A 25,369-nucleotide genomic window follows, 5' to 3' on the forward strand; every position below is an offset into this window, starting at 1 on the left:
TTTTACATTGTTTTGTTTTGAGTGCAGTTCAAACAAAAAAACAAAAACAAAAAACAACAAAAGCCAACAACAACAAAAATCTACATTTGTAAGTTGATTTCAATTACCACGCCTAATACGATATATATGAAAATGTAGAAAAACATCCAAAATATTTAATACATTTCAATTGGTATTGTTTAACAGTGCGATTAATCACAATTAATTTTTGAGTTAATCGCATGAGTTAACTGTGATTAATCAACAGCCCTACTTACCACACAAAGGGCCAACTTCCTGCAAGACACTGATTTCCTCCAGAAACTCCACACCATTAACAACCTCCCTCAGAACAGCATCCTTGCTACCATGGATGTCACCGTCCTGTACTCTAGTGTCCCTCACTGGGAAGGCATTTCTGATTTGCCTCAAACACATACAAGATAATGCACCCAAAACACATTGCCAAACTCCTTCATTTTATCCTCACCCACAACATCACATTTAACAACTAACAATTTATCAAAATCATGGGAACAGCCATGGGCACTAGGATGGCTCCCCAAAATGCCAACTGCTTCATTGGCCACCTCAATGCAGAATTTATGGAAAAATGCACCACAAATCAATGACATATCTGAGATCCAATGATATTTTCATCCTCTGGATAGAAGAGCTATACTTCTTCATAGATTTTTACCACAACTTCAACAACAACCCTCAAACTCTCTCTAGAACACTCCCACACCAGGATAAACTTCCTGGACACCATGTTTAGCTTAAACAATGGAACCCTACAACAACTATATATGAGAAACCCACCAATCACCACATTTACCTCCACAGACCAGCAACCACCCCAGGCACACCACAAAAATCTGTTATCTACAGCCCTGTACTCAGATACCAAAGACTTTGCTCCAAAGAGGAAGTCCAGGTTACACAGCTAACACACTTAAAACTGCCTTCACTAAACAAGGACACTCCAGAGAAGTAGATCACATCATGGAAAGGGCCACCCAAATACCCCCAGAAGAACCTGATTGAATACAGGAAAAAGAAACCCACTGACTGAACATCACTTACTTCTCACCTACTACCCACACTGGAACCCATATGGTGTATCATCAAATATATACAACCTGTATTTGATGGGGACCATATCCTGAAAGAAATCATTCATGAACCCTCTCTTCTGGCCTTCAAGCAACCCTCTGTCCTCGCTAAGCTCATCATCAGAAGCAAACTTCTCAGACCAATTCAAAGCAGCACTAAACCCTACCAGAACAGATGCAAAACCTGCAGACATATCTCCACTGCTATGATGACCAATACCCCATACAATGCTCCTCGCAAGATTCATGGGGCTTACACATGGTTATCCCAACATATGGTGTAACTCCACTGCATCAAATGCCCCAATAAATATGTGGGTGAATCAAAATTATCAGTATGCTCTCAAATGAATCTCCATAGGAAAAAATGGTAAGAGAAAAACACCATATCACCCAAAGGTGAACACTTTTCTCAAAGTGATCACTCCATCTGATCTTTCAGTACTTATCTGCAAGGGAAACCTGCACAATCCCTTCAAAAGGCAAGCCTGGGGACTTAAATTCATAATTTTGCTAGACACCAAAAACAAAAATTTAACAGGTACACTGGTTTTATGACTCATTACAACACCACGCTGCCTACTACCCTTAATTGTCTGCTTCAGATCCTTTATGTATAACAATCTAATCTGATTGTCCACTTCATTTCAAGTGACTGCCTCCAACATACGTTACCCCTTCTGCTTAACAATCTTTCCCAATTTGTATTTAGCTCAGACAGTCTGCTTCCATCCCTAGACCTAAAGAAGTGCTTTGTGTAGCCTGAAAGCTTGTACCTTCTAAACACAGAAGTTGGTCCAATAAAAGGTATTACCTGACCTACCTTGTCTTGCTCATTTAAAAACAATATGTAAGAGCAAGACATTTATTTGGTCTGTCGGTCCATCTTGGAAAGTTCACTGAAGAAATATTTTTCACTCTTCTCCATAAAAATTATATTATCTATTTTCTCCTTGAAACTCTGACCTCCGCCCACTACTGTGACCTCAGTAGATTATCATCCTGTTTTGTAAAGCTGCTGGTGGTGGGTTTTTTTTGTTTTTTTTCCTCTTTGGCTCTAGTCCACACATCTGTCACTTTGAAGTCAAGCTACTATAATGTGCTGTACGTAGAACTTTACCTTCAGACCATTTAGAGCTGAAACAAGCCTAGAATGCAGAGCTTCCAGCTGTCAGTGGTGTTGCCAATTCTCATAATTTTATCATGAGCCATGTAATATTTGGTATTTTTCCCCTTCTAGCGCCTGGAATCAAGAGGTTTCATGAGACTCTCAGCTCTCATTTTTTTTAAAGTAAGTTTCCATCCTTCATAATTTTGGAAAAAAGCTTGTAAACATGACATGAGTGCACCTGTAGGCTCTGAAACCAGAAGGCAAATAAAAAAAACCCTGTGATGCAGTGCACTTACCTCTCATGAGTGCCCCCTGGTTGAGTGTGTGCATGTCTGCACTTTCTGTGGCTGTAGACCTCCTTGGGCTTAGGTCCTTAGTTAGTCCTGTAGTCTATCAATGGACTCGGCCCTGGCATCAAGCAGATAGCATGCTGAGCATTCTGAGAGTTGGAGTCCCCAGCTTGCTTGGACAGAGGAGATAAACTACAACTCCCAGAAGGGAGTGACCCAAGCCCCATTTTGAAAGAGGTGTGGTGTTGTAATTTAAACTAGGGGGTTGGCAAGGGCCTGTGCTATGAAGGGAGAGTAGTTATTGCCATGCTCTGCCTGGGCCGGGTCTGCATGCATTACAGCCCCCTGCAGCTGCATAGGGATGTCCGAGCTGTCCCCCACCCTGGAAGGGAGGCACTGCCCAGGATTGTAGCCTTCCTACCCAGAGCAGGAAATGAGGTATGGTGGGGGTGGAGCAGGGGGTGGGGCAGGAGGTCTCTGGGGAGAAGTAGAGGTGTTTGGGGGAGCTGGGTCAGGGAGAGCTGCACTGGCAGTTGTGGGGAGCCAGCATGGAGTCACGGACCCTCCACTTTGCAGATCGCGAATTGGATGCGGATACACATTTTTGTATCCACACAGGGCTCTACTAATGGAGTCCCAGCAACCAACCCAGGGCTCCTTCTCACTCCCTCCAGCTTCTGCCAGAACTGCTCTGTCTAAGGTTCTGCCAGATAGGCACACTGTCTACACTCCTCTAGCTCCTGCAAGGAACTGCTCTCACTTTGGCCCTGCAGCTGTTCTTATACTAGCCTGCTGGGCTCCGATTGGCTGTGTCCCACACACCCATTCTGGGCAGCTTAGAGGACCCTTTCCACAGCCCTTTTCTGGGGCAAGGTGTGGCAGGGCCATGAGGCCTCCAGCAGGGGGCCTCAGAGGGTCTGGTACACCCTGTCACAAACCCCAACACGTATTATTTTTAAAAAACTCATCATTTTAAAGCCAGTCTCAGGGGTTTTTAGGACCTAATTAATGATATTTGGATGCTTGGGAGGCTAGCAACTCTGGGGCTGCAAACAACCAGCAAGTGCTTTGTAGACCACAGTTTGGGAAACTGTCTACTGACCTACACATAAAAATAAATGGCATTTGTTAGCAAAAGAAAACTAAAACATTTTGAAAAATGGCCAACTGGGAGCCTGATACTAGCAAGTACTACCCTCTCTTCTGCAAAGTGCTAAGTGCAATCAGCACCCACTGAAACCAGTTTACATTTACCAGATTGTTTCCAGGAAGCTAATTTCTGGTGACAAACATTAGCAGTACATCAGAAACAACCATTCTGAGCTATTTCCATCTTGGAAAATTATATCAAGAACTTGGAGCCTTTCAGAATTAGAAATTACAGGGCAATAGCATGCCATTAGTTTTTAGTAGATCTCCTAAGTGCAACCAGTGCTTCAGGATGTGCAAGATTGTGGGCCCACTGGGCACATGCTACTCTCTCTGCAAGAGAAGGATGTTGGTTCTTCTGTGTTCAGAGCTTCCTGAAGCCCTTCCTTGGGTTGAGCAATTTGGCCCTGGAGGACCGAGGCATGAGATGGGTACAATAAAATAAGCTTTCTAGGAAAAACTGGGAATACAGGATGCACTGAGGTGGAGTGGCCTTCTACTGAGCAAGAGGGGGAGAGACCACGCTCTGAACACAAGTGGGTAGAGCCAGACCATCCTCACCCCTCCCACTGGAAGTCAAGAGGCGGGACAGGAAGTATAAAGGGCGGGCCCTGGAGCTCAATTGGACTGCAGCTGCTGAAAGAGAGATGCTTCCTGCCTGCGCCTGAGCTGGAAGACTGCAGTCAGCGTGTTGTGGCTGGATTCCCCAGTGGCAAAATACTCTGCCACTGTAAGGGTCCTGGTCTGGGGTCTGGAGGAGTCGGGTGGGTCCGGGTTCCCTTGTCACCCCACCCCTGGGATGGCAGCCTCACCTCTCTAGGCCAAGAGGCCTGTGTTTGTCAGCCATCTGCTGGAGCTAGGATGCCAGACCCCTGTGCTGCTCTGCCCTGACTGTAGGCCAGAGCCATGAACTGTTTGCTGCCCTGCCCTGATGGAAGGCCTAGTGCCCAGAGACTCACTTGCAACTCTGCCTGGCCTGAGGCTTGAGCCATTGTTGGTGCAGTGCTCTGCTAATTCCCTGACTATGGGCGATGCCTAGTGAGGTGGAGTGGTCTCCCACTGACCCACTACACAGGATTTGCAAATCAGTGTTGAGTTCTGCTTAAAAACTGATGGTCTGATGAAGTTCAGAGACTCCTGTTGGGTTTGTATGGTTGGTTTAAAGGAAAACTTAGAACATGTGCTGAACGATTTTTTTTAATATTAATAGGCATTGCCAAAAACAACAAACACTCTCTGATAAAGACCTCTAAACTGATCACATGACTTTCCAATCCAAAATCATAGCCCTGGCTTCTTGGACTTAAAAACCTACTTCACCATGTGAGCAGCAGGACTTGTCACACTACATTTGTTAATAAGGTCTCTTTCTTACTGAAAATACTGATCCTTTCCCATACTGTTGAGAAAAATATCCTTATGCTAATGTATTTGTGCTTATAGGCCTTTCTAGAAAAAATTATGTTCATTGCCCCCACCTTAATCTCACTGATGTCAATAGGACTGGTTCTGATCTCACTCCATTTAATGTAGTAGAATTACTCATGACTTTCACAAGTTTGTGAGATCAGAATTGGGCCCAGAGGAATTTTCCATTGACTCCAATGGAAATAAGATCATAAACTTAGAGCCAGATCAATGAAGCTACATTGAATTACATCACCTGTGGCTCTTGTCCATCACGACTATTTTCCTAATGTTGTTACATAAAAAGTAAAGTGTTCCATTGGTCAATCAAGAAAGGGAAAAAAACAATTTGGAACAGGTTTGGTTTTGTTTTGTTTTTTATACTAGCAAGAGCAGGAAATAGTGTATACAAAAGGGTTCATGACTTTTGTTGTAAAGCAGAGACTCATTTGTTGTTGTTTGTGCTGGAGCACAAAGCAGGGGGGAAAAATTGCAAAGAGAGGAAATTAAATTTCTCAGTAAATCTTTCCTTCTGAGAAAATACACATTGCTGCAGAGGATTAGAAGGTGATAACATCAGTCTATTACCTCCGAGATTGAAGTAAAATGTTCTTCAAATCCTATCATATTTATTTCTTTGGAACAGAATTTGGTGATTTGGCATTATGGCCACTGAGTCTTGCCTTTTTTTTTTTTTTTTTTTTTTTTTTTTTTTTTTTTTTTTTTTTTTTAAATTGTGGCACTTTACTTTAAATTATAAAGTTTAGGGTACATACTTTATGTAGTTCATTTTAACGTCATGAATTTGCATTTTACATGAGCCAAAGAAGATAATTCTACAACACATATGCTTTCTGATTAACTGTGTGTGACTTTTAAATAGGTCAGTGAAATAAGTTTTAAAGAGTATTTTGAAAGACCTAAATTCATCTTTGCTTTATGATGCAGAGATTAATCTTTTCTTGCTAATATAACTTATGATAATCAGCGAAAGTCCTTTGTTTTACAAGGTTATTGGCAGCTGTTGGAAATACTTGCTATAGGATTTGGTAGTTTGATTTCAGTTTAACTACTTTGTGAAGTAAGGATAAGAATCTAGCTCATGGTTAGATAAAGGCCTTTGCCTAAAATATCCTTCCAAGTGCCAGCCAAGAAGATACATTAGGACGAAGTCTTCCAAACTAGGTGTCTATGTTAGACATGCAAAATATATTTGCATTCAGGTATAAACAGTTAACAATGCACACAAAACATATATCTGCATGTGTAAATGCCTATTGGTGCATAAGCTACATGTTTTGCATGCACAAATACTTGTCTATCCACCTGTGCATGGTTTGCATATCCAACTTTGGTACTTAAAAAAAAAAAATTGGCCCTGAAATGCCATTTTTGTTCCATTCTGATTTATCTGCTTTTTAAAGACTTATAATCTAGGTCCCAGGTGTTTGCGTGATTACTTCTTGCCTTCTATTCCTTCTTGAGAGTTGTTATAAGCTGGGATGGGTCTGCTTTCCATCATTAGTTCAGTTTGGACCAGGTGGAGGTCAGGACATTCACTTTTCTTCTCTGTGCCTCTGCTTCCCCTTCTGTCAGGAACTGTGGACTTGAGTTCTCTCACTTGAGCCTGGGGTTAGTCAGCTCAGCTCTCGGGCCAGTTAATGAGCCCAGCTGGACTGTGGCAGAATTGCCTGATGGACTGGCCCACCCAACTGGCTGCAAGGAGCCAACAGGTCTGAATTTAGGCTCAGCAGCTACTCAACACTTATGCCTTGGCTGTGATCTCTCCTGTGCCTGTCTTGTTCCTATGCTTGTTCCTGTTCTGTTCCAGTCCTGTGCCCTTGCCTGGCTTCTGACTCTGGCTCTGACTCCCAGTTCCTGTTTTCAGCTCTAACCATTAGGCAAGACTGCCCCTTCCCGGTCCCTGACACCATCTATCTCTTCTCTGTCATGCCTGAGGATCTTCAGCTGTAAAACTCTTTTTCCAGGAGAAGGTTCAATAGAATCCTTTGATTGCTTCCTTCAGAGCATGAGGCATGCCCCATGTGTTTAGGTGAGCTTATTCATGATCATTTTACTGCTGCCTCCTTTTAATTCTCATCTTCTGTGTCAGGTATCTTTTTCATTAGCTGGGTGGTTTGCCTGTAGCTTTGGCATTTTGCTTATACCAGATCCTCTGGTTCCGGTTAGCTGTGTGCTTGAGCTGTTTGTTCTTTCATTGTGACATGAAGTTGTATATTGATTATTGTACAGCATTTAGATTCTTATCAATAGTGCCTCAGAGATGTTTTAAATAACGACATCTTGATCTATATGTGTTATATCCTGATAAATCAACAAGTGAAGGTTCTTTTCCACTCTGCACTGATCAGGCCTTAAATGGAACACTGTTGCATTCATTTTTCCTAAAAGACAGACCTTCAGTTCATAGGAAAGTAACTAAAATGATAAAAGGTTTGGGAAAACCTTTTAGAGACCTGAGCATATTCAGTGTGAAGAAACTAAGTATGAGGCGAGACCTAATTGTACATATAGACACAAAAGGATGTTACAAATAGAGCAGAAATCAATTATCCTCATTAGTCACAAGAACAGGTTTAGGCTGGAGTAGGAAAAAATATATGTTAAATATTAGAACATTAACTATAAAAACATTTATGCAATGAATCAAGCTTCCACAGCAGACTGCAGTGTCCCCATCAGTGAAGATATTTAAGACTTGATTGAGAAACATACTGTTTACTAGGGATGGTTTAGGAATAATGTGCCAGATTCAGATATGTTACATACTGTAAATCTAGAATTACTGGAGTCAGGACTCTGGAGAACCATTTCTGACTAATTAACTGATTTGCTGTGTGATCTTGGGCAAATCATTTCACCTTTGCCTGTCTTGTCTATGTAGATTGTAAGATCTTTGGGGCAGGGATATTTGCTATGTGTTTGTACAGTGCCTAGCACAATGGGACTCTGATCTCAGATGAGGCCATAATACAAATAATAATAAAAGCTTTAACGTCACTAGAGTTTTTCCAAATGTACACTATGGTAAATGAAATCAGAATCTGGCTCACTGATAAAATCTTACCACAATAACCCCAGAAGAGGACCTGATGATCTATTAAAGGTGTCTTCCAATGTGCAAGTTTGTATATGGAGATTAGACACCATGATTTGCCTAAAAAAAAAAACAACAAAAAAACCCAAGAAGTACCTGGACACTTGGCTACTTGTCACTGATTGTACTGAAAGAAGAAGCTGGATTAGGAAACAGCACTCCGATAAATTGTCCCCATGACTGAAGTTTTATTTTATTTTTTATTTTGTTCCATTTCTTTTCTGATGCAAAAATCCTTTGAAGTCATTGGGAGTCTTTCCATTCACTTCAATGGGCTTGAGCTAAGGCTATTAGTGTGTAGACTATTCATATAAATTTTTAAATTGCAAATTAGACACTTCACTAAACAAATATATAATCAAATTTGCACACACAACTATTGTAAAATGCAATTAATTAAAATCAACTAAGTATTGGGGAAAAAAACCAGCTACTAAAAATACATGCAAAAAACCAAAACACCCACAAGCCAGGGCTGTTGTACAGTGATTAGAGATGTGCTTCTTTCCATTGTATGTAAACCTTTCAAATCTTTTAGTTTGACTCTTGTGACTTATTCTTTGTTTTGGCATAAAAATGCTTAAGCACAAATACTTATTAGTCAGATATGACCCTACTAAAATGATTCTAAAAACAAAACTAAAGAAGTGGTTGTTGGTTATATTTTACGTAGATGCCTCAAATAGGGAATTGCTACTTTATTATTTGAATAATTTAAATACAGGCTAATTCTTAAAATCTAATTCTTGAGATTTATAAACTATGCATCACTTCACTGGTTGTAATAGATACATATCCATTATATAGTTGATAATTTCAACAAGTAGCCTCTTTAGATTAAATTAGATTTGTAGGGTATATCTACACTGCAAGAAAACGCCTCTGGCTGGCCCATGTCAGCTGGCTCAGGCTCAGGCTGCAGGGCTATAAATTGCAGTGTAGATACCTGGGCTTGGGCTAGAGCCCAGGCTCTGGGGCCCTCCCCCATCACATGGTCCCAGAGGCTGGGCTGCAGCCCAAGCATCTACACTGCAATTTTATAGTTCTGTAGCAGGAGCCCAAGTCAGCTGACATGGGCCAGCCATGGGTGTTTTATTGCAGTGTAGACAAACCTTCATTGTTGTTTACAACAATAAGACCAACTTTATTACAGCCCAGTTAGGCACAGTTTTTTGAGAACAATTAGTCCTATTTTTTTCTAAGTGGTGTGCAAGATTTAGCTATTAAACACCAATTAAATTTTAACTGCTCCAATACATTAAAAAAAAAGTCTGATTCTGGCATCCTTACTCACACTGAGTAGCACTTTACTTGACAAAATGACTTATTCAAGTCAAAGTTGCAAAGTAAGGTCCTGATTCTGCAAACACTTATATACACACAAGTAGCTTTACTCATATGAGTAGTGTCACTGAGTTCAATGGGTCTACTCACATGAATGTAGTTACTCGTGTATAATTGTATGCACCATGGGTAACTAAAGGGTAGCAGAATCCAGCTCTGAATTAGAGGTATATACACATCTTGTTGCTCTGCATCCATATCAAGAGGATTTGATTTAGAGTATTTCTGTACACTGGCAAAAATATATATGGCTGTTCATAGTGAGCATGCCTTCTAGGGCTCCCTAGCCAAGGATTTATTGCTACAAAAGGGTGTTTGGAACAAGTTTCGAAGTAGATCAAAGGTAAGCAGTTCCCTAATTGGTTCAGCTTTGTAACACTAGGCCTACTGGGTATTTTGAAGGCTTCCATTTTATTTAGCTGAACTATGAAAGTCCAGACATAGCTTTGAATGAACTACCTTCACTGTGTTTTGGGGTAATCTTTACAAATTGCCTAATCCTGGTTAGGCCTTTTCTGGAAGCTCTTTAATCCTTCAACACTTGCATAATGATCTCAGTGCTGCAATTCTTATGTGACAGTGTGTATGGAAGCTATTTCGGAACAGTTTCAATTAATAATAATAGAATGATGAAGTCCAAAATAGACTTAATCAATCATCTTTCACTAAATGAAAATATGAGAGGGCCAATTCATTCCTGGTATAACCCCCATGGAAGTTAATGGAGTAAAACCAGACATGAATTTCACCCAAGGTATTTAAATATTGAACTACTTAAATTCAGAGATCTAAATGAGGAACCATATTCCACCAAAGATATGCAGCTAAATAGCAAAAATTCATTATACTGGAATTCCAGCAAGATAATACCCTTACCTGAGATTTTGATTAAAACACGATCATCATATGGAAATTCTAGACTAATTACATAGCATAATGAGGACAGTAGATTCTATGAATACTTGATGTGAACAATGGGATAGAAAGTCTCTCTAGAGACAGTAAGCAGTATAAATATTACAGCACACAAAAAGATGGGAGTTGCCTTACCAAGTGGGGGGTCAGTGCTAACAAGGCCAATGCAATCAAGGTGGATGTCACCCATTTCCAACAGTTGACAAAAAGGTGTGAGTATCAACAGAGGGGAAATTACTTTTTGTAGTGACCCAGCCACTCCCAGTCTTTGTTTAGGCCTAATTTGATGGTGCCCAGTTTGCAAATTAATTCCAGTTCTGCAGTTTCTCATTGAAGTCTGTTTTTGAAGTTTTTTTGTTGAAGAATTGCCACTTTTAAGTCTGTTATTGAGTGTCATGGGAGATTGAAGTGTTTTCCTACTGGTTTTTGAATGTTACAGTTCTTGATGTCTGATTTGTGTCCATTTATTCTTTTGCATAGAGATTGTCTGGTTTGGCCAATGTACATGGCAGAGGGGCATTGCTGGTACATGATGGCATATATCACATTGGTAGATGTGCAGGTGAATGAGCCCTTGATGGTGTGGCTGATGTGGTTAGGTCCTATGATGGTGTCCTTTGAATAGATATGGGTCAGGTCCCAGGAACCAATCCCTGCAACAAATCCCATTGCTAACTCTGTCCGCATCTGACGCCTCATTTTTGCTGATACAGACTAACAGGGCTACCACTCTGAAACCTTTACCAACACACTGTATGATGTGTGGCTCATTCCCTTCATATCACAGCTTCTTGTTCTGGCTTCTAACGCATAATGGCCTATAGGGTAGTATTATGTAACCTGATAAACAGGTAATTTTAGCATAAATAATTCTTTATTTTTTCCACTTCTATAAATAATTAAATTTGTGGGGAAAAGCCATTAATTAGGATAATGTTATTTATCCAAGGACCAATAGATACCCCTCCTTTTTGTTTGTCAAGCACTACAGCAAATTTCTGTACTTTTCTGTGTTTACTGTGCTAAAAGAGATGAACCTTCATTAGCAGAAGGGGCCTAAAGCAGTGCACTGACATTTATGTTCTTCCTAGATTTCCCCCTCCCGCCCCCCTCCCCCCCCAGAGGTCTGTTAAAAAATGTATTAAAACATTCTCTGGGTCAATGTGGGAAAGTCTTCCATGAACCATGCAGTACTTTCTAAAGTTCTCATTAGTTCCACAACCATTCTGTGGAATACTGTGCGTAATTATCAGCACAAACTGTCAAACACAGTATTCCCTATAGAGTCCTAAAGTTACATCCACAGCAGATATTACCTGACATGCTATTGTCTGTGCACTTCTATTATTTAGGGTCAGATTGTGGCCTGACTTGTGTGGCTATGCAAGGTACAGGGAGTATAAGGCAACCCGTTAGTGCTTTGTGTCAGTGACCCATCCCACCACTCACAGTGCAGAAGATGAATAAGGCCCCACAGAACCATTTCATCCACCACCACATGCAGGTGGGTGGGAAAGGGCAGGAGGGGATGGGGAATGTCTCCATCCCCTGCCTCACAATGCATTGGCCAGCATAGCTGTCCCAGGTATGGACCCACAACTGTTTACTCCCTGCCAAAGCAGTGGAGACCAAAGGGAAATTGTGACTCATTGAGTGACATTTGACCTCCTGGGATGCTTCAGTGGCAGCACAACAGCATGTTGCCCCTTGCTCAGGGCTAACTGTTAATGCGTAAGGCCTACATGGGGAGTTATCCATATTGATTAGGACAATGACAGCTCAACACCTTAAACTGTAAATTCTTCAGGGCAAAAATCTTCTCTGCCTCTGTTTGTGTGCCATCCAGAGAACAGTGGATCCGGAATCCTGACTGGGGCCACTGGGCAGTATTGTGATATACATAATAAATAATCAGCATGAATTTTCTTTATTTTCAGGAGATTTGTCCTCACCAAGGTGAGAGTCATTGCAAAAGGAGCTTTCTCAGGACTTGGTGACCTAGAGAAAATGTACGTATTGCATTCACTAGGAACCAAACTGTGTTATTTTAAACAGTGATTTGGGGTTGCAGATCCTTTTACTGCCCTGTTCTGCAAACAAGCCACTTTCTCTCTGCACTGCAGGAATATGTTTTTCATCTAGTTACAGATCTGTGAAAAATTGAAACAATAAAGATAAATCAGCATTCCAAAACAACATTGTCACAAATACATCTGCAAGAAATAGCGTCTGGGCAAGGGTTGAGATCAGCACACAATGTCAGCATAATTAATGAGTAAAATGTCATGGCAAAAGTCCATGGGAATCTGAACAATCTGAGAATTCTGTGCTTCATTACAGTATGTCAACTCACACTCAGCACCACTATTCAGAACTATGGGTCAGCCAATTTCTGTTTCCAATAATTGGACTAGTTTGCTGTATGTTTTATGGAGAGCAAGGGGAGTTACTGATTTGTGTTGAGATTTTACAAAGCCACCCACAGGATAGAGACATCCACTTCCTATTAATTATAGTGCTCAGATACCGTGATGAATAAGTACATATAATTACAGAGGGCTTGAGCTGTTATTAATTGGTATGATTAATTATGAGTGTAATTAATCTGGTAAACAGGTGTGTAATGCACCCATTTCTGTACTATTTTTGTGGCACAGCCTCATTCCTAGTGCACGTCCACCACTGGAGGAAAAGGAACAAGTAGTCTGTCCAGTGTTCTTTTGCTGTAGAAAGTCATAGACTTAGCTTATGAGACCAGAAGGGGCTATTGTGATCATCTACTCTCTTTCCCTACTTGGCTCCTGGCTTCTCACCATCCTCCTTGTCCCAGCTCCCAGAATGTTGCCTCCACCATGCTGTTCATTCTTACATGCAACCCTTTGACTTTCTCTTGAGACTAAATCCCTCTGCCCAGTAGTATCATTTTGTTTGTCCAGTTCACTAAGCATCACAGAGCCTATCATAGCAGACTCCCTGATTCATCAAGGGACTTAAACATTTGCTTAACTCTAAGCATGTTGGTGGTACCATCCCAATTTAGCAAAACACTTAAAGAATATGCTTAAGTCTCATTGGAAGGGGGAAAAAAAACCTATTTGATTGGCAGTTGTGAGTTTTCTGTTACACACTGTAATGTGACTTCAGACCCTTAGCAAAATAACATGTTTGATTTCGATTAAATGTGTTTTCCCCTCTTATTTCCAATTGAACTCCCAAATGAAGTCAATATAAAAGCTTCCAATTCGCCGCATGCAATTAGACTGGGCTCTTCATGAAAATAACGTTTTTTTTCCTTTTAAAAGAGGATGAAATAATGAATTGACTTTTTGACTAAGAAGCAGTTACACATTTCTCTATAACAACCCACCAGTGCAGCCTCAGGTATGAAGTAGTAGAGGGACTACCTCTAAGGGTGATAGTGTAGCCCAGACTCCATGGCCCATTCAATGTTCGTCTTTCTTTTCACACTGCCAGTGTTGATACCAATTAATGCCAGAAGTGCTTTTGTGGAAGTGGACATCTGTGCACTAGGTCCTGCACACAGACCATCAGCACATTTCAATGGAAGTCACTGAACAGTGGTCACAAATTAACAGCTTTCAATCATGAACAAAAAGGGCTGAATTTGAATTGATACAATATGTCCCATCTGCACCATGACATGTAACTACCACCATGTTGGGGTACCTGATTATAACTCAGTAGTTCTTAACACATTTAATATACTGTTTGGTCTTTTAGCTTAGTTGAGATCCTCATCAGTGCTCATGTTCATGGTTCAGGAACATAGCTAAAACTAGGGCTGTCAATTTAATCGCAGTAACTCACGCAATTAACTCAAAATTAATTGTGGTTAAAAAAATTACTCATGATTAATCGTGGTTTTAATCACACTGTTAAACAATAGAATACCAATTGAAATGTATTAAATATTTTGGGATGTTTTTCTACATTTTCAAATATATTGATTTCAGTTACAACACAGAATACGAAGTGTACACTGCTCACTTTATATTATTTTTTATTTCAAATATTTGCACTGTAAAAATGATGAGAGAGTATTTTTCAGTTCACCTCATACAAGTACTGTAGTGCAATCTCTTTATTGTTAAAATGGAACTTACAAATGTAGATACTTTTTGTTACATAACTGCACTCAAAAACAAAACAATGAAAAACTTTAGAGCCTACAAGTCCACTCAGTTCTACTACTTGTTCAGCCAATCGCTAAGACAAACAAGTTTGTTTACATTTACAGGAGATAATGCTGCTAATGCTTCATATGCCCCTTCATGCTTCAGCCACCATTCCAGAGGACATGCTTCCATACTGATGATGCTCGTTTAAAAAAAAGTGTTAATTAAATTTGTGACTGAACTCCTTGGGAATTGTATATCTCTGGCTCTGTTTTACCCGCATTCTGCCATATATTTCATGTTATACTAGTCTCGGATGATGACTCAGCACATGTTGCTAATTTTAAGAACACTTTCACTGCAGATGTGACAAAATGCAAAGAAGGTACCAATATGAGATTTCTAAAGCTCACTACAGCACTCAACACGAGGTTTAAGAATATAAAGTGCCTTCCAAAATTTGTTGGGGACAAGTTGTGGAGCATGCTTTCAGAAGTCTTAAAAGAGCAACATTCCGATGTGGAAACTACAGAACCCGAACCACCAAAAAAGAAAAACAACCTTCTGCTGGTGGCATCTGACTCAACTTATGAAAATGAACATGTGTTTTGGATTGTTATTGAGCAGAACCTGTCATCAGCATGGACACATGTCCTCTGGAATGATGGATGAAGCATGAAGGGACATGTGACTCTTTAGTGCAGCTGACGTAAATATCTTGCAATGCTAGCTGCAACAGTGCCATGTGAATGCCTGTTCTCATTCTCAGGTGACATTGTAAACAAGAAGCAGGCAGCATTATCTCCTACAACTGTAAACAAACTTCTTTGTCTTAGCTATTGGCTGAACAAGAAATAGGATATCTCCATTAATTTAAGCCTATTCAGTCCTACCTCCTAGAACTGGAAGGGACCTTGAAAGGTCATTGAGTCCAGCCCCCTGCTTTCACTAGCAGGACCAAGTACTGATTTTTGCCCCACATCCCTAAGTGGGCCCCCTCAAGAATTGAACTCAGAACCCTAAGTTTAGTAGGCTAATGCTCAAACCACTGAGCTATCCCTCCCCCCCAGGTTTGTAGGTTCTAAAGTTTTACATTGTTTTATTTTTGAGTGCAGTTATTTTTTGTACGTAATTCTACATTTGTAAGTTCAGCATTCATGATCGAGATTACACTGCAGTACTTGTATTATGTGAATTGAAAAATACTATTTTTTTGTTTTTTACAGTGCAAATATTTGTAATAAAAAATAATATAAAGTGAGCACTGTACACTTTGTATTCTGCGTTGTAATTGAAATAAATATATTTGAAAATATTTAAATAAATGGTATTCTATTATTGTTTAACAGTGTGACTAATTGTGCTTAATTTTTTTTAATCACTTAACAGCCCTAGTTAAAACACAATTTGGCCCACTTACACAGCAAGATCAAACCATGTTTAAACCATTTTGGGAGGAAAACTGTATTGCAGTCAAGGGGCATCTATACAGAAGTTATTGGTGCAGATGGGCCCATAAAAGGGAACCTTATAGCAATACTCTGAGACATCTGTTCACCCAAGCTAGTGGGCCTGATTCTCCAGCTGCTTTACATCAGTGCATTGAACTCAACGAGAATGAAATTGGAGTAACACAATGGCTAATCTGACCTACTAAATTTTATTTCAAAGGATTTCCTGCACTATTTAGTTGCTCATCACTTGAATGCAGCAAACAGTCATCATTTTGTATGGTCATGGAATTCACCAGTTAGGAATAAAATAGCTCTGATCATGCAGTTTTGCTGACATTCACTTCTGACAGACTCTGCTGGTTTCCTTTTCTGTTTGGTATTTGCAGAACATTATTAAAGTCATTGGACTGTGAAGTGGCTTTCAAAGTGGGTTGTAAACTGTTTACGTGGTCTTTAATTACTCAGAAGCCATATGTCAGAGCTATATAAAGTGTGACGATATTGAATATGGTGTCTGTGACAAAGTGGTGATTTATCGTAAACAAAAAAATATATGGAGATGAGCTCAGTTTGAAAATACAACTTTGTGCTATTATAACTCTGGGGGAAAAAAATGTTTATAATAAAATATCTTTGAAAATAGAAGTGTGATTAATATGTAAATGAGACAAATCAACATCAACAGGGATGTTGTATATGCAGATGAGCAGGCAAGCAGTTATAATGTGATATAGCTCACGAATCATAAATATAACCCATATATCATTCATTGCAAATATTCATAACACAGGGACAAAAACGTATATAACCAAATGATATATTTGCATATAAAAATAGAACCCTGAATGAAAGCCTTTTTTCTCACACAAGATCATGCACAAAAAAGAAGATTAAAGCAAACTGAAGGCTATTTAAAGGAAACAGCTATTAATAATGTGATATCTCAATGTGGTCAAATTTGGTTTGCCTAATGCATACAAATTAGATACTTTACTATACTGTACATACCGTGCTTGCATGGAACTGAAAGATTAAAAATCAAGAGACTGACTAAATTTGCTGAATATATTAGTGAATGAGACATGTAAGGGAAAAATCAGATTTCCCAAAGCCTAAAAAAACATTTTAATTTATTTACAATGTGTCTAATAGAGAGATGGGTCAGAACCGTTTGTGACTGTGCTTTTGAGAATGGGGTTGGTTTTAAGGGCCATAATTTAGCAGGCAATTACCTACCTTGGACACCAGCTTACCTGCTATTAGTAGTGGAGCTGTCACAGAGAGAGGGCCAGACAGTATATTGAAGTATTCTGGGAAACTAGAGCGGGGGGAAATAGATGGTCCTCCAGAAAATCTGGATAAGAATCCTAAGTCTTATACTCTCATTCAAACTCAAAGTTTTTATTAGGGCCATCAGACCTGTATTTAGCAGAAAATTAGGGATATAAGGGAATTTATTTTCTCACAGAAGGCTATTTCAAAGAATGAGAGATCTAAACAGCAGCCTAACCAGCTTGGAAATGGGTGATCTTCTCACAAGCACTGGTTTCTCTTTATCTCCCCACTAATGTCCTTCACCTGTAGTCTAGAGGTACCATCTATGGATAAGAGACTAATTTTGTCACTAGGCCTATTCAGTCCTTTAGCTTCCCTACTGAGACTACCAACAAAGTGACAATTAGTGCCATATCAGTTATATTGATCTACTAGGAACAAGACATGACTGAGACCACCAATTTATTTTATAGAAGGCAACCAAGCAGCTGTACAGTGCTAAGAATTCGTAGTCACTTCCATCCTGGCTGAAATTTGAAGCTATCCAGTCTCCCATAAATGTTCATTCCACAAAATCCCAATCCCAAACTCACTAAAGTTGAGGACTCTTTCTACTGATTTCAGTGGGCTTTGGATTAGAACCAACTGCATTTATCTAAAACCAAGTGATCATGAAACTTGCCATTTAATGCTTTGTTTCAGCAAAGACAATGTGCTTGCCATGGCTGGGAATTGGCACACAGGATAGTGTCACTAATAGTAATTTTTTTTTTGTTTTTTGTTTTTTAATATATTTAACATTCTTGTTTCAAAGATTATCAGTTGTAATTAGTTGCAACTTCACACAGACCCAGCATGGGCTTATATTTACACATGTGCACAATCTTACACCACTGAATTTACTGCATGTCCCAAATAAGGGGTAGAACATACATCATCAGGCAAGGATGGGCAGCCTGAGTCTGGTGCTACCAAGAATGCGTCAGTTTTGAAAATTGCAATGTTGCCAGTCCTCTTTATTTTTCCTTTTGAATTTATTGTGTACCGCATCTTTTGGTAGTGGTTGGGCAGGTGAGAAAGAAAATAGTAATTTGAATTATTTTGAGAGGACTTTTAGAAACATTAACTTCACAGAGACCCCTGGAAACAGGTTCTAGATAGCAGAGACATTCTGGACAATTATGGTTCCTCTGACCTACGGTCTTTGAAAAAAGGCAGAATATGGATTTGCAGGAGCTGTTGTGATATATCAGGTAAACGTGCATCCACAAAAGTATTAAGCACCACAAAGTGTAAGGGAGAGAATCTATACATGGCATTTATAGCAAAATGCATAAAGATCATGCCTTTCACAATAAATATTCAAGGGTTTAACACCATGTGTGTTATATTCTAATTTACCTTGTTGGAGGTTTAGTGTCATTTTCTGTATCATGAGAATAGATAGAAATGCAAATAAGCCTGCTACTGCATTTACATGACTCTAAATATGTATTTTCTCTCAGGCAATAGAGAACTGTGTTTTGTTTTGTTTTAAGTGAGGGTTTTTACATAAACCAACAAATGCATGGAAAGTCAAAGTTAAAACTGACATGCCAGAGACTGACTATCTCATGGGTATGATGATTTAAAATGGAACTTTTTATGCCTGATTCACTATCTGGAATCAGTATAGGTCAACAGTGACTGAAGATTGCTACCATCCAATAAATATTTGATAATCTGTGTGTCATGAATAATCACAGATCTTGGTCCTGTTCCTCCTGGTGGGATTCCACATCCCAAATAACAGCATCACTGCAAAAGTTGCAGTTTGAGCAGTTTGAGCACTGAGGCCAAGGACTGAATGGGCAGAAGGACTGAACATGCTCTTCTGAAACCTAGAAGTGACACTTCCACCTCTAATCATAGAATATCAGGGTTGGAAGGGACCTCAGGAGGTCATCTAGTAAAACCCCCTGCTCAAAGCAGGACCAATTCCCAACTAAATCATCCCAGCCAGGGCTTTGTCAAGCCTGACCTTAAAAACCTTTAAGGAAGGAGATTCCACCACCTCCCTCGGTAACCCATTCCAGTGCTTCACCACCCTCCTAATGAAAAAGTTTTTCCTAATATCCAACCTAAACCTCCCCCACTGCAACTTGGGACCATTACTCCTTGTTCTGTCATCTGGTACCACTGAGAACAGTCTAGATCCTTCCTCTTTGGAACCCCCTTTCAGGTAGTTGAAAGCAGCTATCAAATCCCACCTCATTCTTCTCTTCTGCAGACTAAACAATCCCAGTTCCTTCAGTCTCTCGTCATAAGTCATGTGCTTCAGCCCCCTAATCATTTTTGTTGCCCTCTGCTGGACTCTTTCCAATTTTTCCACTTCCTTCTTGTAGTGTGGGGCCCAAAACTGGACACAGTACTCCAGATGAGACCTCACCAATGTCGAATAGAGGGGAATGATCACGTCCCTCAATCTGCTGGCAGTGGCCCTACTTATACAGCCCAAAATGCCATTGGCCTTCTTGGCAACAAGGGCACACTATCAATTCATATCCAGCTTCTCGTCCACTGTAACCCCTAGGTCCTTTTCTGCAGCACAGCTGCCTAGCCATTCGGTCCCTAGTCTGTAGCAGTGCATAGGATTCTTCCGTCCTAAGTGCAGGACTCTGCACTTGTCCTCCTTGAACCTCATCAGGTTTCTTTTGGCCCAATTCTCTAATTTGTCTAGGTCCTTCTGTATCCTATCCCTACTCTCCAGGGTATCTACCACTCTTCCCAGTTTAGTGTCATCTGCAAACTTGCTGAGAGTGGAGTCCACAACATCCTCCAGATCATTAATGAAGATATTGAACAAAACCGGCCCCAGGACTGACCCTTGGGGCACTCTGCTTGATACCGGCTGCCAACTAGACATGGAGCCATTGATCACTACCCGTTGAGCCCGACCATCTAGCCAGCTTTCTATCCACCTTATAGTCCATTCATCCAGCCCATACTTCTTTAACTTGCTGACAAGAATACTGTGTATCAAAGGCTTTGCTAAAGTCAAGGAATAACACATCCACTGCTTTCTCCTCATCCACAGACCCAGTTACCTCCTCATAGAAGACAATTAGGTTAGTCAGGCATGACTTCCCCTTGGTGAATGCCTGCTGACTGTTCCTGATCACTTTCCTCTCCTCTGAATGCTTCAGAACTGATTCCTTGAGGATCTGCTCCATGATTTTTCCAGGGACTGAGGTGAGGCTGACTGGCCTGTAGTTCCCTGGATCCTCCTTCTTCCCTTTTTTAACAATGGGCACTACATTAGCCCTTTTCCAGTCATCCAGGACCTCCCCCGATCGCCATGAGTTTTCAAAGATAATGGCCAATGGCTCTGCAATCACATCCCTCAACTCCTTTAGCACCCTCAGATGTAGCGCATCCGACCCCATGGATTTGTACTCATCCAGCTTTTCTAAATAGTCACGAACCACTTCTTTCTCCACAGAGGGCTGGTCACCTCCTCTCCATGCTGTGCTGCCCAGTGCAGCAGTCTGGGAGCTGACCTTGTTTGTGAAGACAGAGGCAAAAAAAGCATTGAGTACATTAGCTTTTTCCACATCCTCTGTCACTAGGTTGCGTCCCTCATTCAGTAAGGGGCCCACACTTCCCTTGACTTTCTTCTTGTTGCTAACATACCTGAAGAAACCCTTCTTGTTACTCTTAATATCTCTTGCTAGCTGCAACTCCAAGTGTGATTTGGCCTTCCTGATTTCACTCCTGCATACCTGACCAATATTTTTATACTCCTCCCTAGTCATTTGTCCAATCTTCCACTTCTTGTAAGCTTCTTTTTTGTGTTTAAGATCAGCAAGGATTTCACTGTTAAACCAAGCTGGTCACCTGCCATATTTACTATTCTTTCTACACATTGGGATAGTTTGTTCCTGAAACCTCAATAAGGATTCTTTAACATACAGCCAGCTCCCCTGGACTCCTTTCCCCCTCACGTTATTCTCCCAGGGGATCCTGCCCATCAGTTCCCTGAGGGAGTCAAAGTCTGCTTTTCTGAAGTCCAGGATCCGTATTCTGCTGCTCTCCTTTCTTCCTTGTGTCAGGATCCTGAACTCGACCATCTCTTCCATGGTCACTGCCTCCCAGGTTCCCATCCACTTTTGCTTCCCCTACTAATTCTTCCCTGTTTGTGAGCATCAGGTCAAGAAGAGCTCTGCCCCTAGTTGGTACCTCTAGCACTTGCACCAGGAAGTTGTCCCCTACACTTTCCAAAAACTTCCTGGATTGTCTGTGCACCGCTGTATTGCTCTCCCAGCAGATATCAGGGTGATTAAAGTCTCCCATGAGAACCAGGGCCTGCGATCTAGTAACTTCTGTTAGTTGCTGGAAGAAAGCCTCGTCCACCTCATTTCCTGGTCTGGTGGTCTATAGCAGACTCCCACCACGACATCACCCTTGTTGCTCACACTTCTAAACTTAATCCCTAGAGATGATACCTCTGATTCAGGCCTGTAGTTCAATAGCAAAACAATGTAAGGAAGCTTACATTTCCACTATACATCTATACATACGTACATGCATATATACATACATACAAACACCGAAGCACTGTATTTACTCTGTTAGAAACTGTGTCCTGTATTGCATGCGCGCACACACCGATGATCATAGAATCATCACCTCCCCTGACACCACACGCTTCCCTTTGAAGTTTATTCCTATATTGGCTGGGTGAATAGCTATGCTCCAGTTTCCCAAGTGTTCCACAGTATACTGTCAGTGGAAAACCTAGACTGAGATTCATTTTGCTGCTGCTTGTCAATGTGATTGGACTTGGTTGAGTTGTATATTGATCAGGCTTAAATTCTCAAGATGTGGGCCCACTACCAACAATGCTCTGTCTCCAGCTCCTGCAAATACTCCTTTTAGGATAGTTATCTTAAATTTTCTGCATGTAAGAACACAGGTGGCATGTTGTTATCTTAATTAAGTTTATTGTCTGGGAATAAAGGATATGTGCTGCATTCTAAATGTAATCAATAATGGATTAAGACTATCTTTTTAAAATTTTAATCTGTAGAATGCTTGTGCTACAACGCCACCTGGTATTCTGCCTTTTCTTGCCAAGGCCTATCTGTGGGAGAGACCTTGAAGTTTGTGTTACTCTTGTCATTCCTCACAGACATACAGAAAAGTGAACTGCTCTTTAATTACCACTGCCAGCAACTCACAATTGATGTCCAAGAGCAGAGATTTCATTCAGAGTATTATAATATTCCCATGAATACATAGGTATCTGTAATTTTCACCCCATGCATCTGAAGATGTGGGGTTTTTTACCCATGAAAGCTTATGTCCAAATAAAACTGTTTAGTCTTTAAGGTGTCACCAAACTCCTCGTTGTTTCAGTAAATACATAACATCTCCACCTAACCTGATCTCCGTGCTTTTGCTAATTTTTGGACTGAACAGTATTAAAAATAAAATAATGTTCCTTAAAAATAGAGTTGAATAGAGTAAACGTAAAATCAGTTCCCAATGTCAATACTATTGTTTTTTCCATTTTTTACTTTAAAAAAATCTACAAGAAAGGCCTGATCGCAATATTATTTTTGTATTTGCATATGTAAAATAAAGCACATATTTCCATTTTTTTGAATTTTAATTTCATAGTTACTTCTGTATGATTATGTATTTTGCTACTGTTTGCTACCTGGATAAAATATATTTAGAAAGAAATACAACATATTTTGCTATTGCTTTCTTTTATTTAGCAAGAATGACTGTTTTGTTTTAATTTTTAGTAGTGTCATAATTTAATTGTTCTAATACTAAGCCGACAGTAAAAATTGAAGTGAGTTTGTTTGACAGAAAAATCATCCAGAACATCATTTATGGTTCCTATTTTACAAACTTCAAGACACAAAAACAGGTAGCCAGAATAGGGGCTCTCACCTTCCTGTGTGTATGGTGAATACCTTACAGTGTACCGCTAATGTGTCAAATAGTTCAGACTGTTTGAATTCAGAAAGAAGAAACTTAGGCAAAGGCACCTCATAGGTTACCCATCCTCTTCTTTAGCAGGAATCTTAAATCCAGTATTCCCCCAACTTTGCCTGCCAAACGTACCAGTTCTGGACACATTGCAACTTTCCCTAAACCTGAATGACTGAATCTTCCAAAAGTTTTGAGGGAGAGAGTCTGAATCTTCCACCTTAGAGCTGCCCCCAACTGAATTGCTGTGCAGAGGAACCCAGATTTGCTTAAGACAACACTGTGACTCAAAATGCATGTAAAAACTTCTGAGGTTCTTTATGTCATGGTACATGAACGTTGTTAGGTACTGGTTTATCTGCTTTCCCAGGTAGGTCTCAGAACTGCTTAGAGTTTCCTTTTGGGAGGGGCTATCTTTTTATTTGTTACCTGTTTTAAGACGGACCATTCCTGATGGAGTAAAGTTATTCAAAACTTTGTTGTTTCCTAAAGATCCACCTTTTACTTTTCTTCCTTTCATTTTTTCTTCCCCCATTTTGAGGCACAGTTTATCTAAACTTCTTCTATTTTCCAAGTAGAACCAAAGCCCTTCTAAGTTTCTTTGGGAAAAGTGGGGGGAAATGTCCTTGATAATCAGCCTACTGTAATTTATGTTGGCTCAAAGATTTCTTGATGAAAATTAGAAATCTTACTTGACATACAAGTTCCAGAAAATGAGATGGAGACTCAGAACTGCCTATCCTATAATTATATTTTACATTTCCTAATGCAATTCACAGCATTAAGCATGGAAATTAAGCATGGCAAAGGGTAGCTGTTGTCATGTTACCTTTCAAAATGATGCTGTGATTAAAATGAATGAATTTGTATCTTTTATGCACCTACCATTAACAACCCCAAACAATTCTATAAAACATTTAGAATAAAATATATTAAAGCAAACTCTAATGTTAATACAAAGTTAAGGTTGAGAAACTGAGCACAAATAATCAACAAATTAAAAAATGTTAAGGTTAGAGATGGTCATAAAATGGGCTTTTTCTGTGGAAAAATTACTACTTTTTCAGCACAAAATTGAACACTGAAAATAATTCCATTGAAAATCAAAATATTTTGATTTGTAAATGTTGCCTCATAGATGTTGCAGTTCAGAAGCCTCATTCTCCCATTTCCTCTCTAGGCCATGGTCCCTGGTCGGAGCATATATCTTATGATGCACCACAGTCTCCCTTCATGCTGAGGGGAGGCATTTGCTTCATGGGAGTCCTTTGCTATGGTACATCCTGGGGATAGCTGAGGAGCCCTGGCAATAGAGAAAATTGGGGACATAAGGAAACTGTACTATATTTCGCATGAGTCATGGCAGCAGGGTATCAAAAACAAAATATTCCAGTTTTGGGGCATTTGGTTGTTTGGCACAAAATAAAAACATTTCCACAGAGAGCAGATATTTGTCACTAACAAAATTGTTTGATCAAAAATCCAATTTTCTGTCAAACCAATTAGGATAGAAAAATTTTGACCAGCTCTATTATGGATGTAATTTTAACTATATCACTGTATGATGGGAAGCATGTGACCTTGAAATTATGCCAGAATTTTTCTTCTTTTAGTAGGATTTTCTTTAATATTAATTTATTAATAAGAGGAAGTTGATGTTAGAACCACAGTTCAACTTCAGAAGGATTTTAGGAACATCCTACATTACTAATTTTATTTAGCTTTTCTGAGAAAGGGAGGGTGTTTATATTTGATAAATAATGTCAGTGGAATTAGCATGTTGCTATGAAGGCTCATTTCCTGCTACCTCACAACTACTGATGCAAACCTGAGCATTTATATAACATAAATGTTGAGGTGAAATCAAGATGTTTATTTTTCAAGCAGGAGACATTGATTCTGCAGTAACATTTTATATTTCACCGCTTTTATTTCTATTATACCAAATGATTGATCATTGTTCAGTGAAGTTGTCAGCATCCTCTCATCCGCAAGAGACAGTGGGAATTGCAACCTATGATGTAGATTGTTTACAATATCTCATGTGACTGAATAGTCCAATCCGAGATTTGCATGATTTTGGCAGTTGTTGCA

General features: G+C 39.9%; 1 protein-coding gene across 1 annotated transcript in view; it reads left to right on the forward strand.

Moving 5' to 3' along the window:
• The window catches only part of LOC113406702 (follicle-stimulating hormone receptor), a 155,506-nt gene that overhangs the window by 53,800 nt on the left and 76,337 nt on the right, over positions 1-25,369 (forward strand). Inside the window, exon 2 of the mRNA XM_026652614.1 lies at positions 12,366-12,437. Within this exon, the coding sequence (XP_026508399.1) occupies positions 12,366-12,437 (72 nt within the window). The remainder of the gene's footprint in view (positions 1-12,365; positions 12,438-25,369) is intronic.

Source organism: Terrapene carolina, unplaced genomic scaffold (genome assembly GCF_002925995.2).
Source record: "Terrapene carolina triunguis isolate 2854851 unplaced genomic scaffold, T_m_triunguis-2.0 Scaffold126, whole genome shotgun sequence".
Taxonomy (NCBI): domain Eukaryota; kingdom Metazoa; phylum Chordata; order Testudines; family Emydidae; genus Terrapene; species Terrapene triunguis.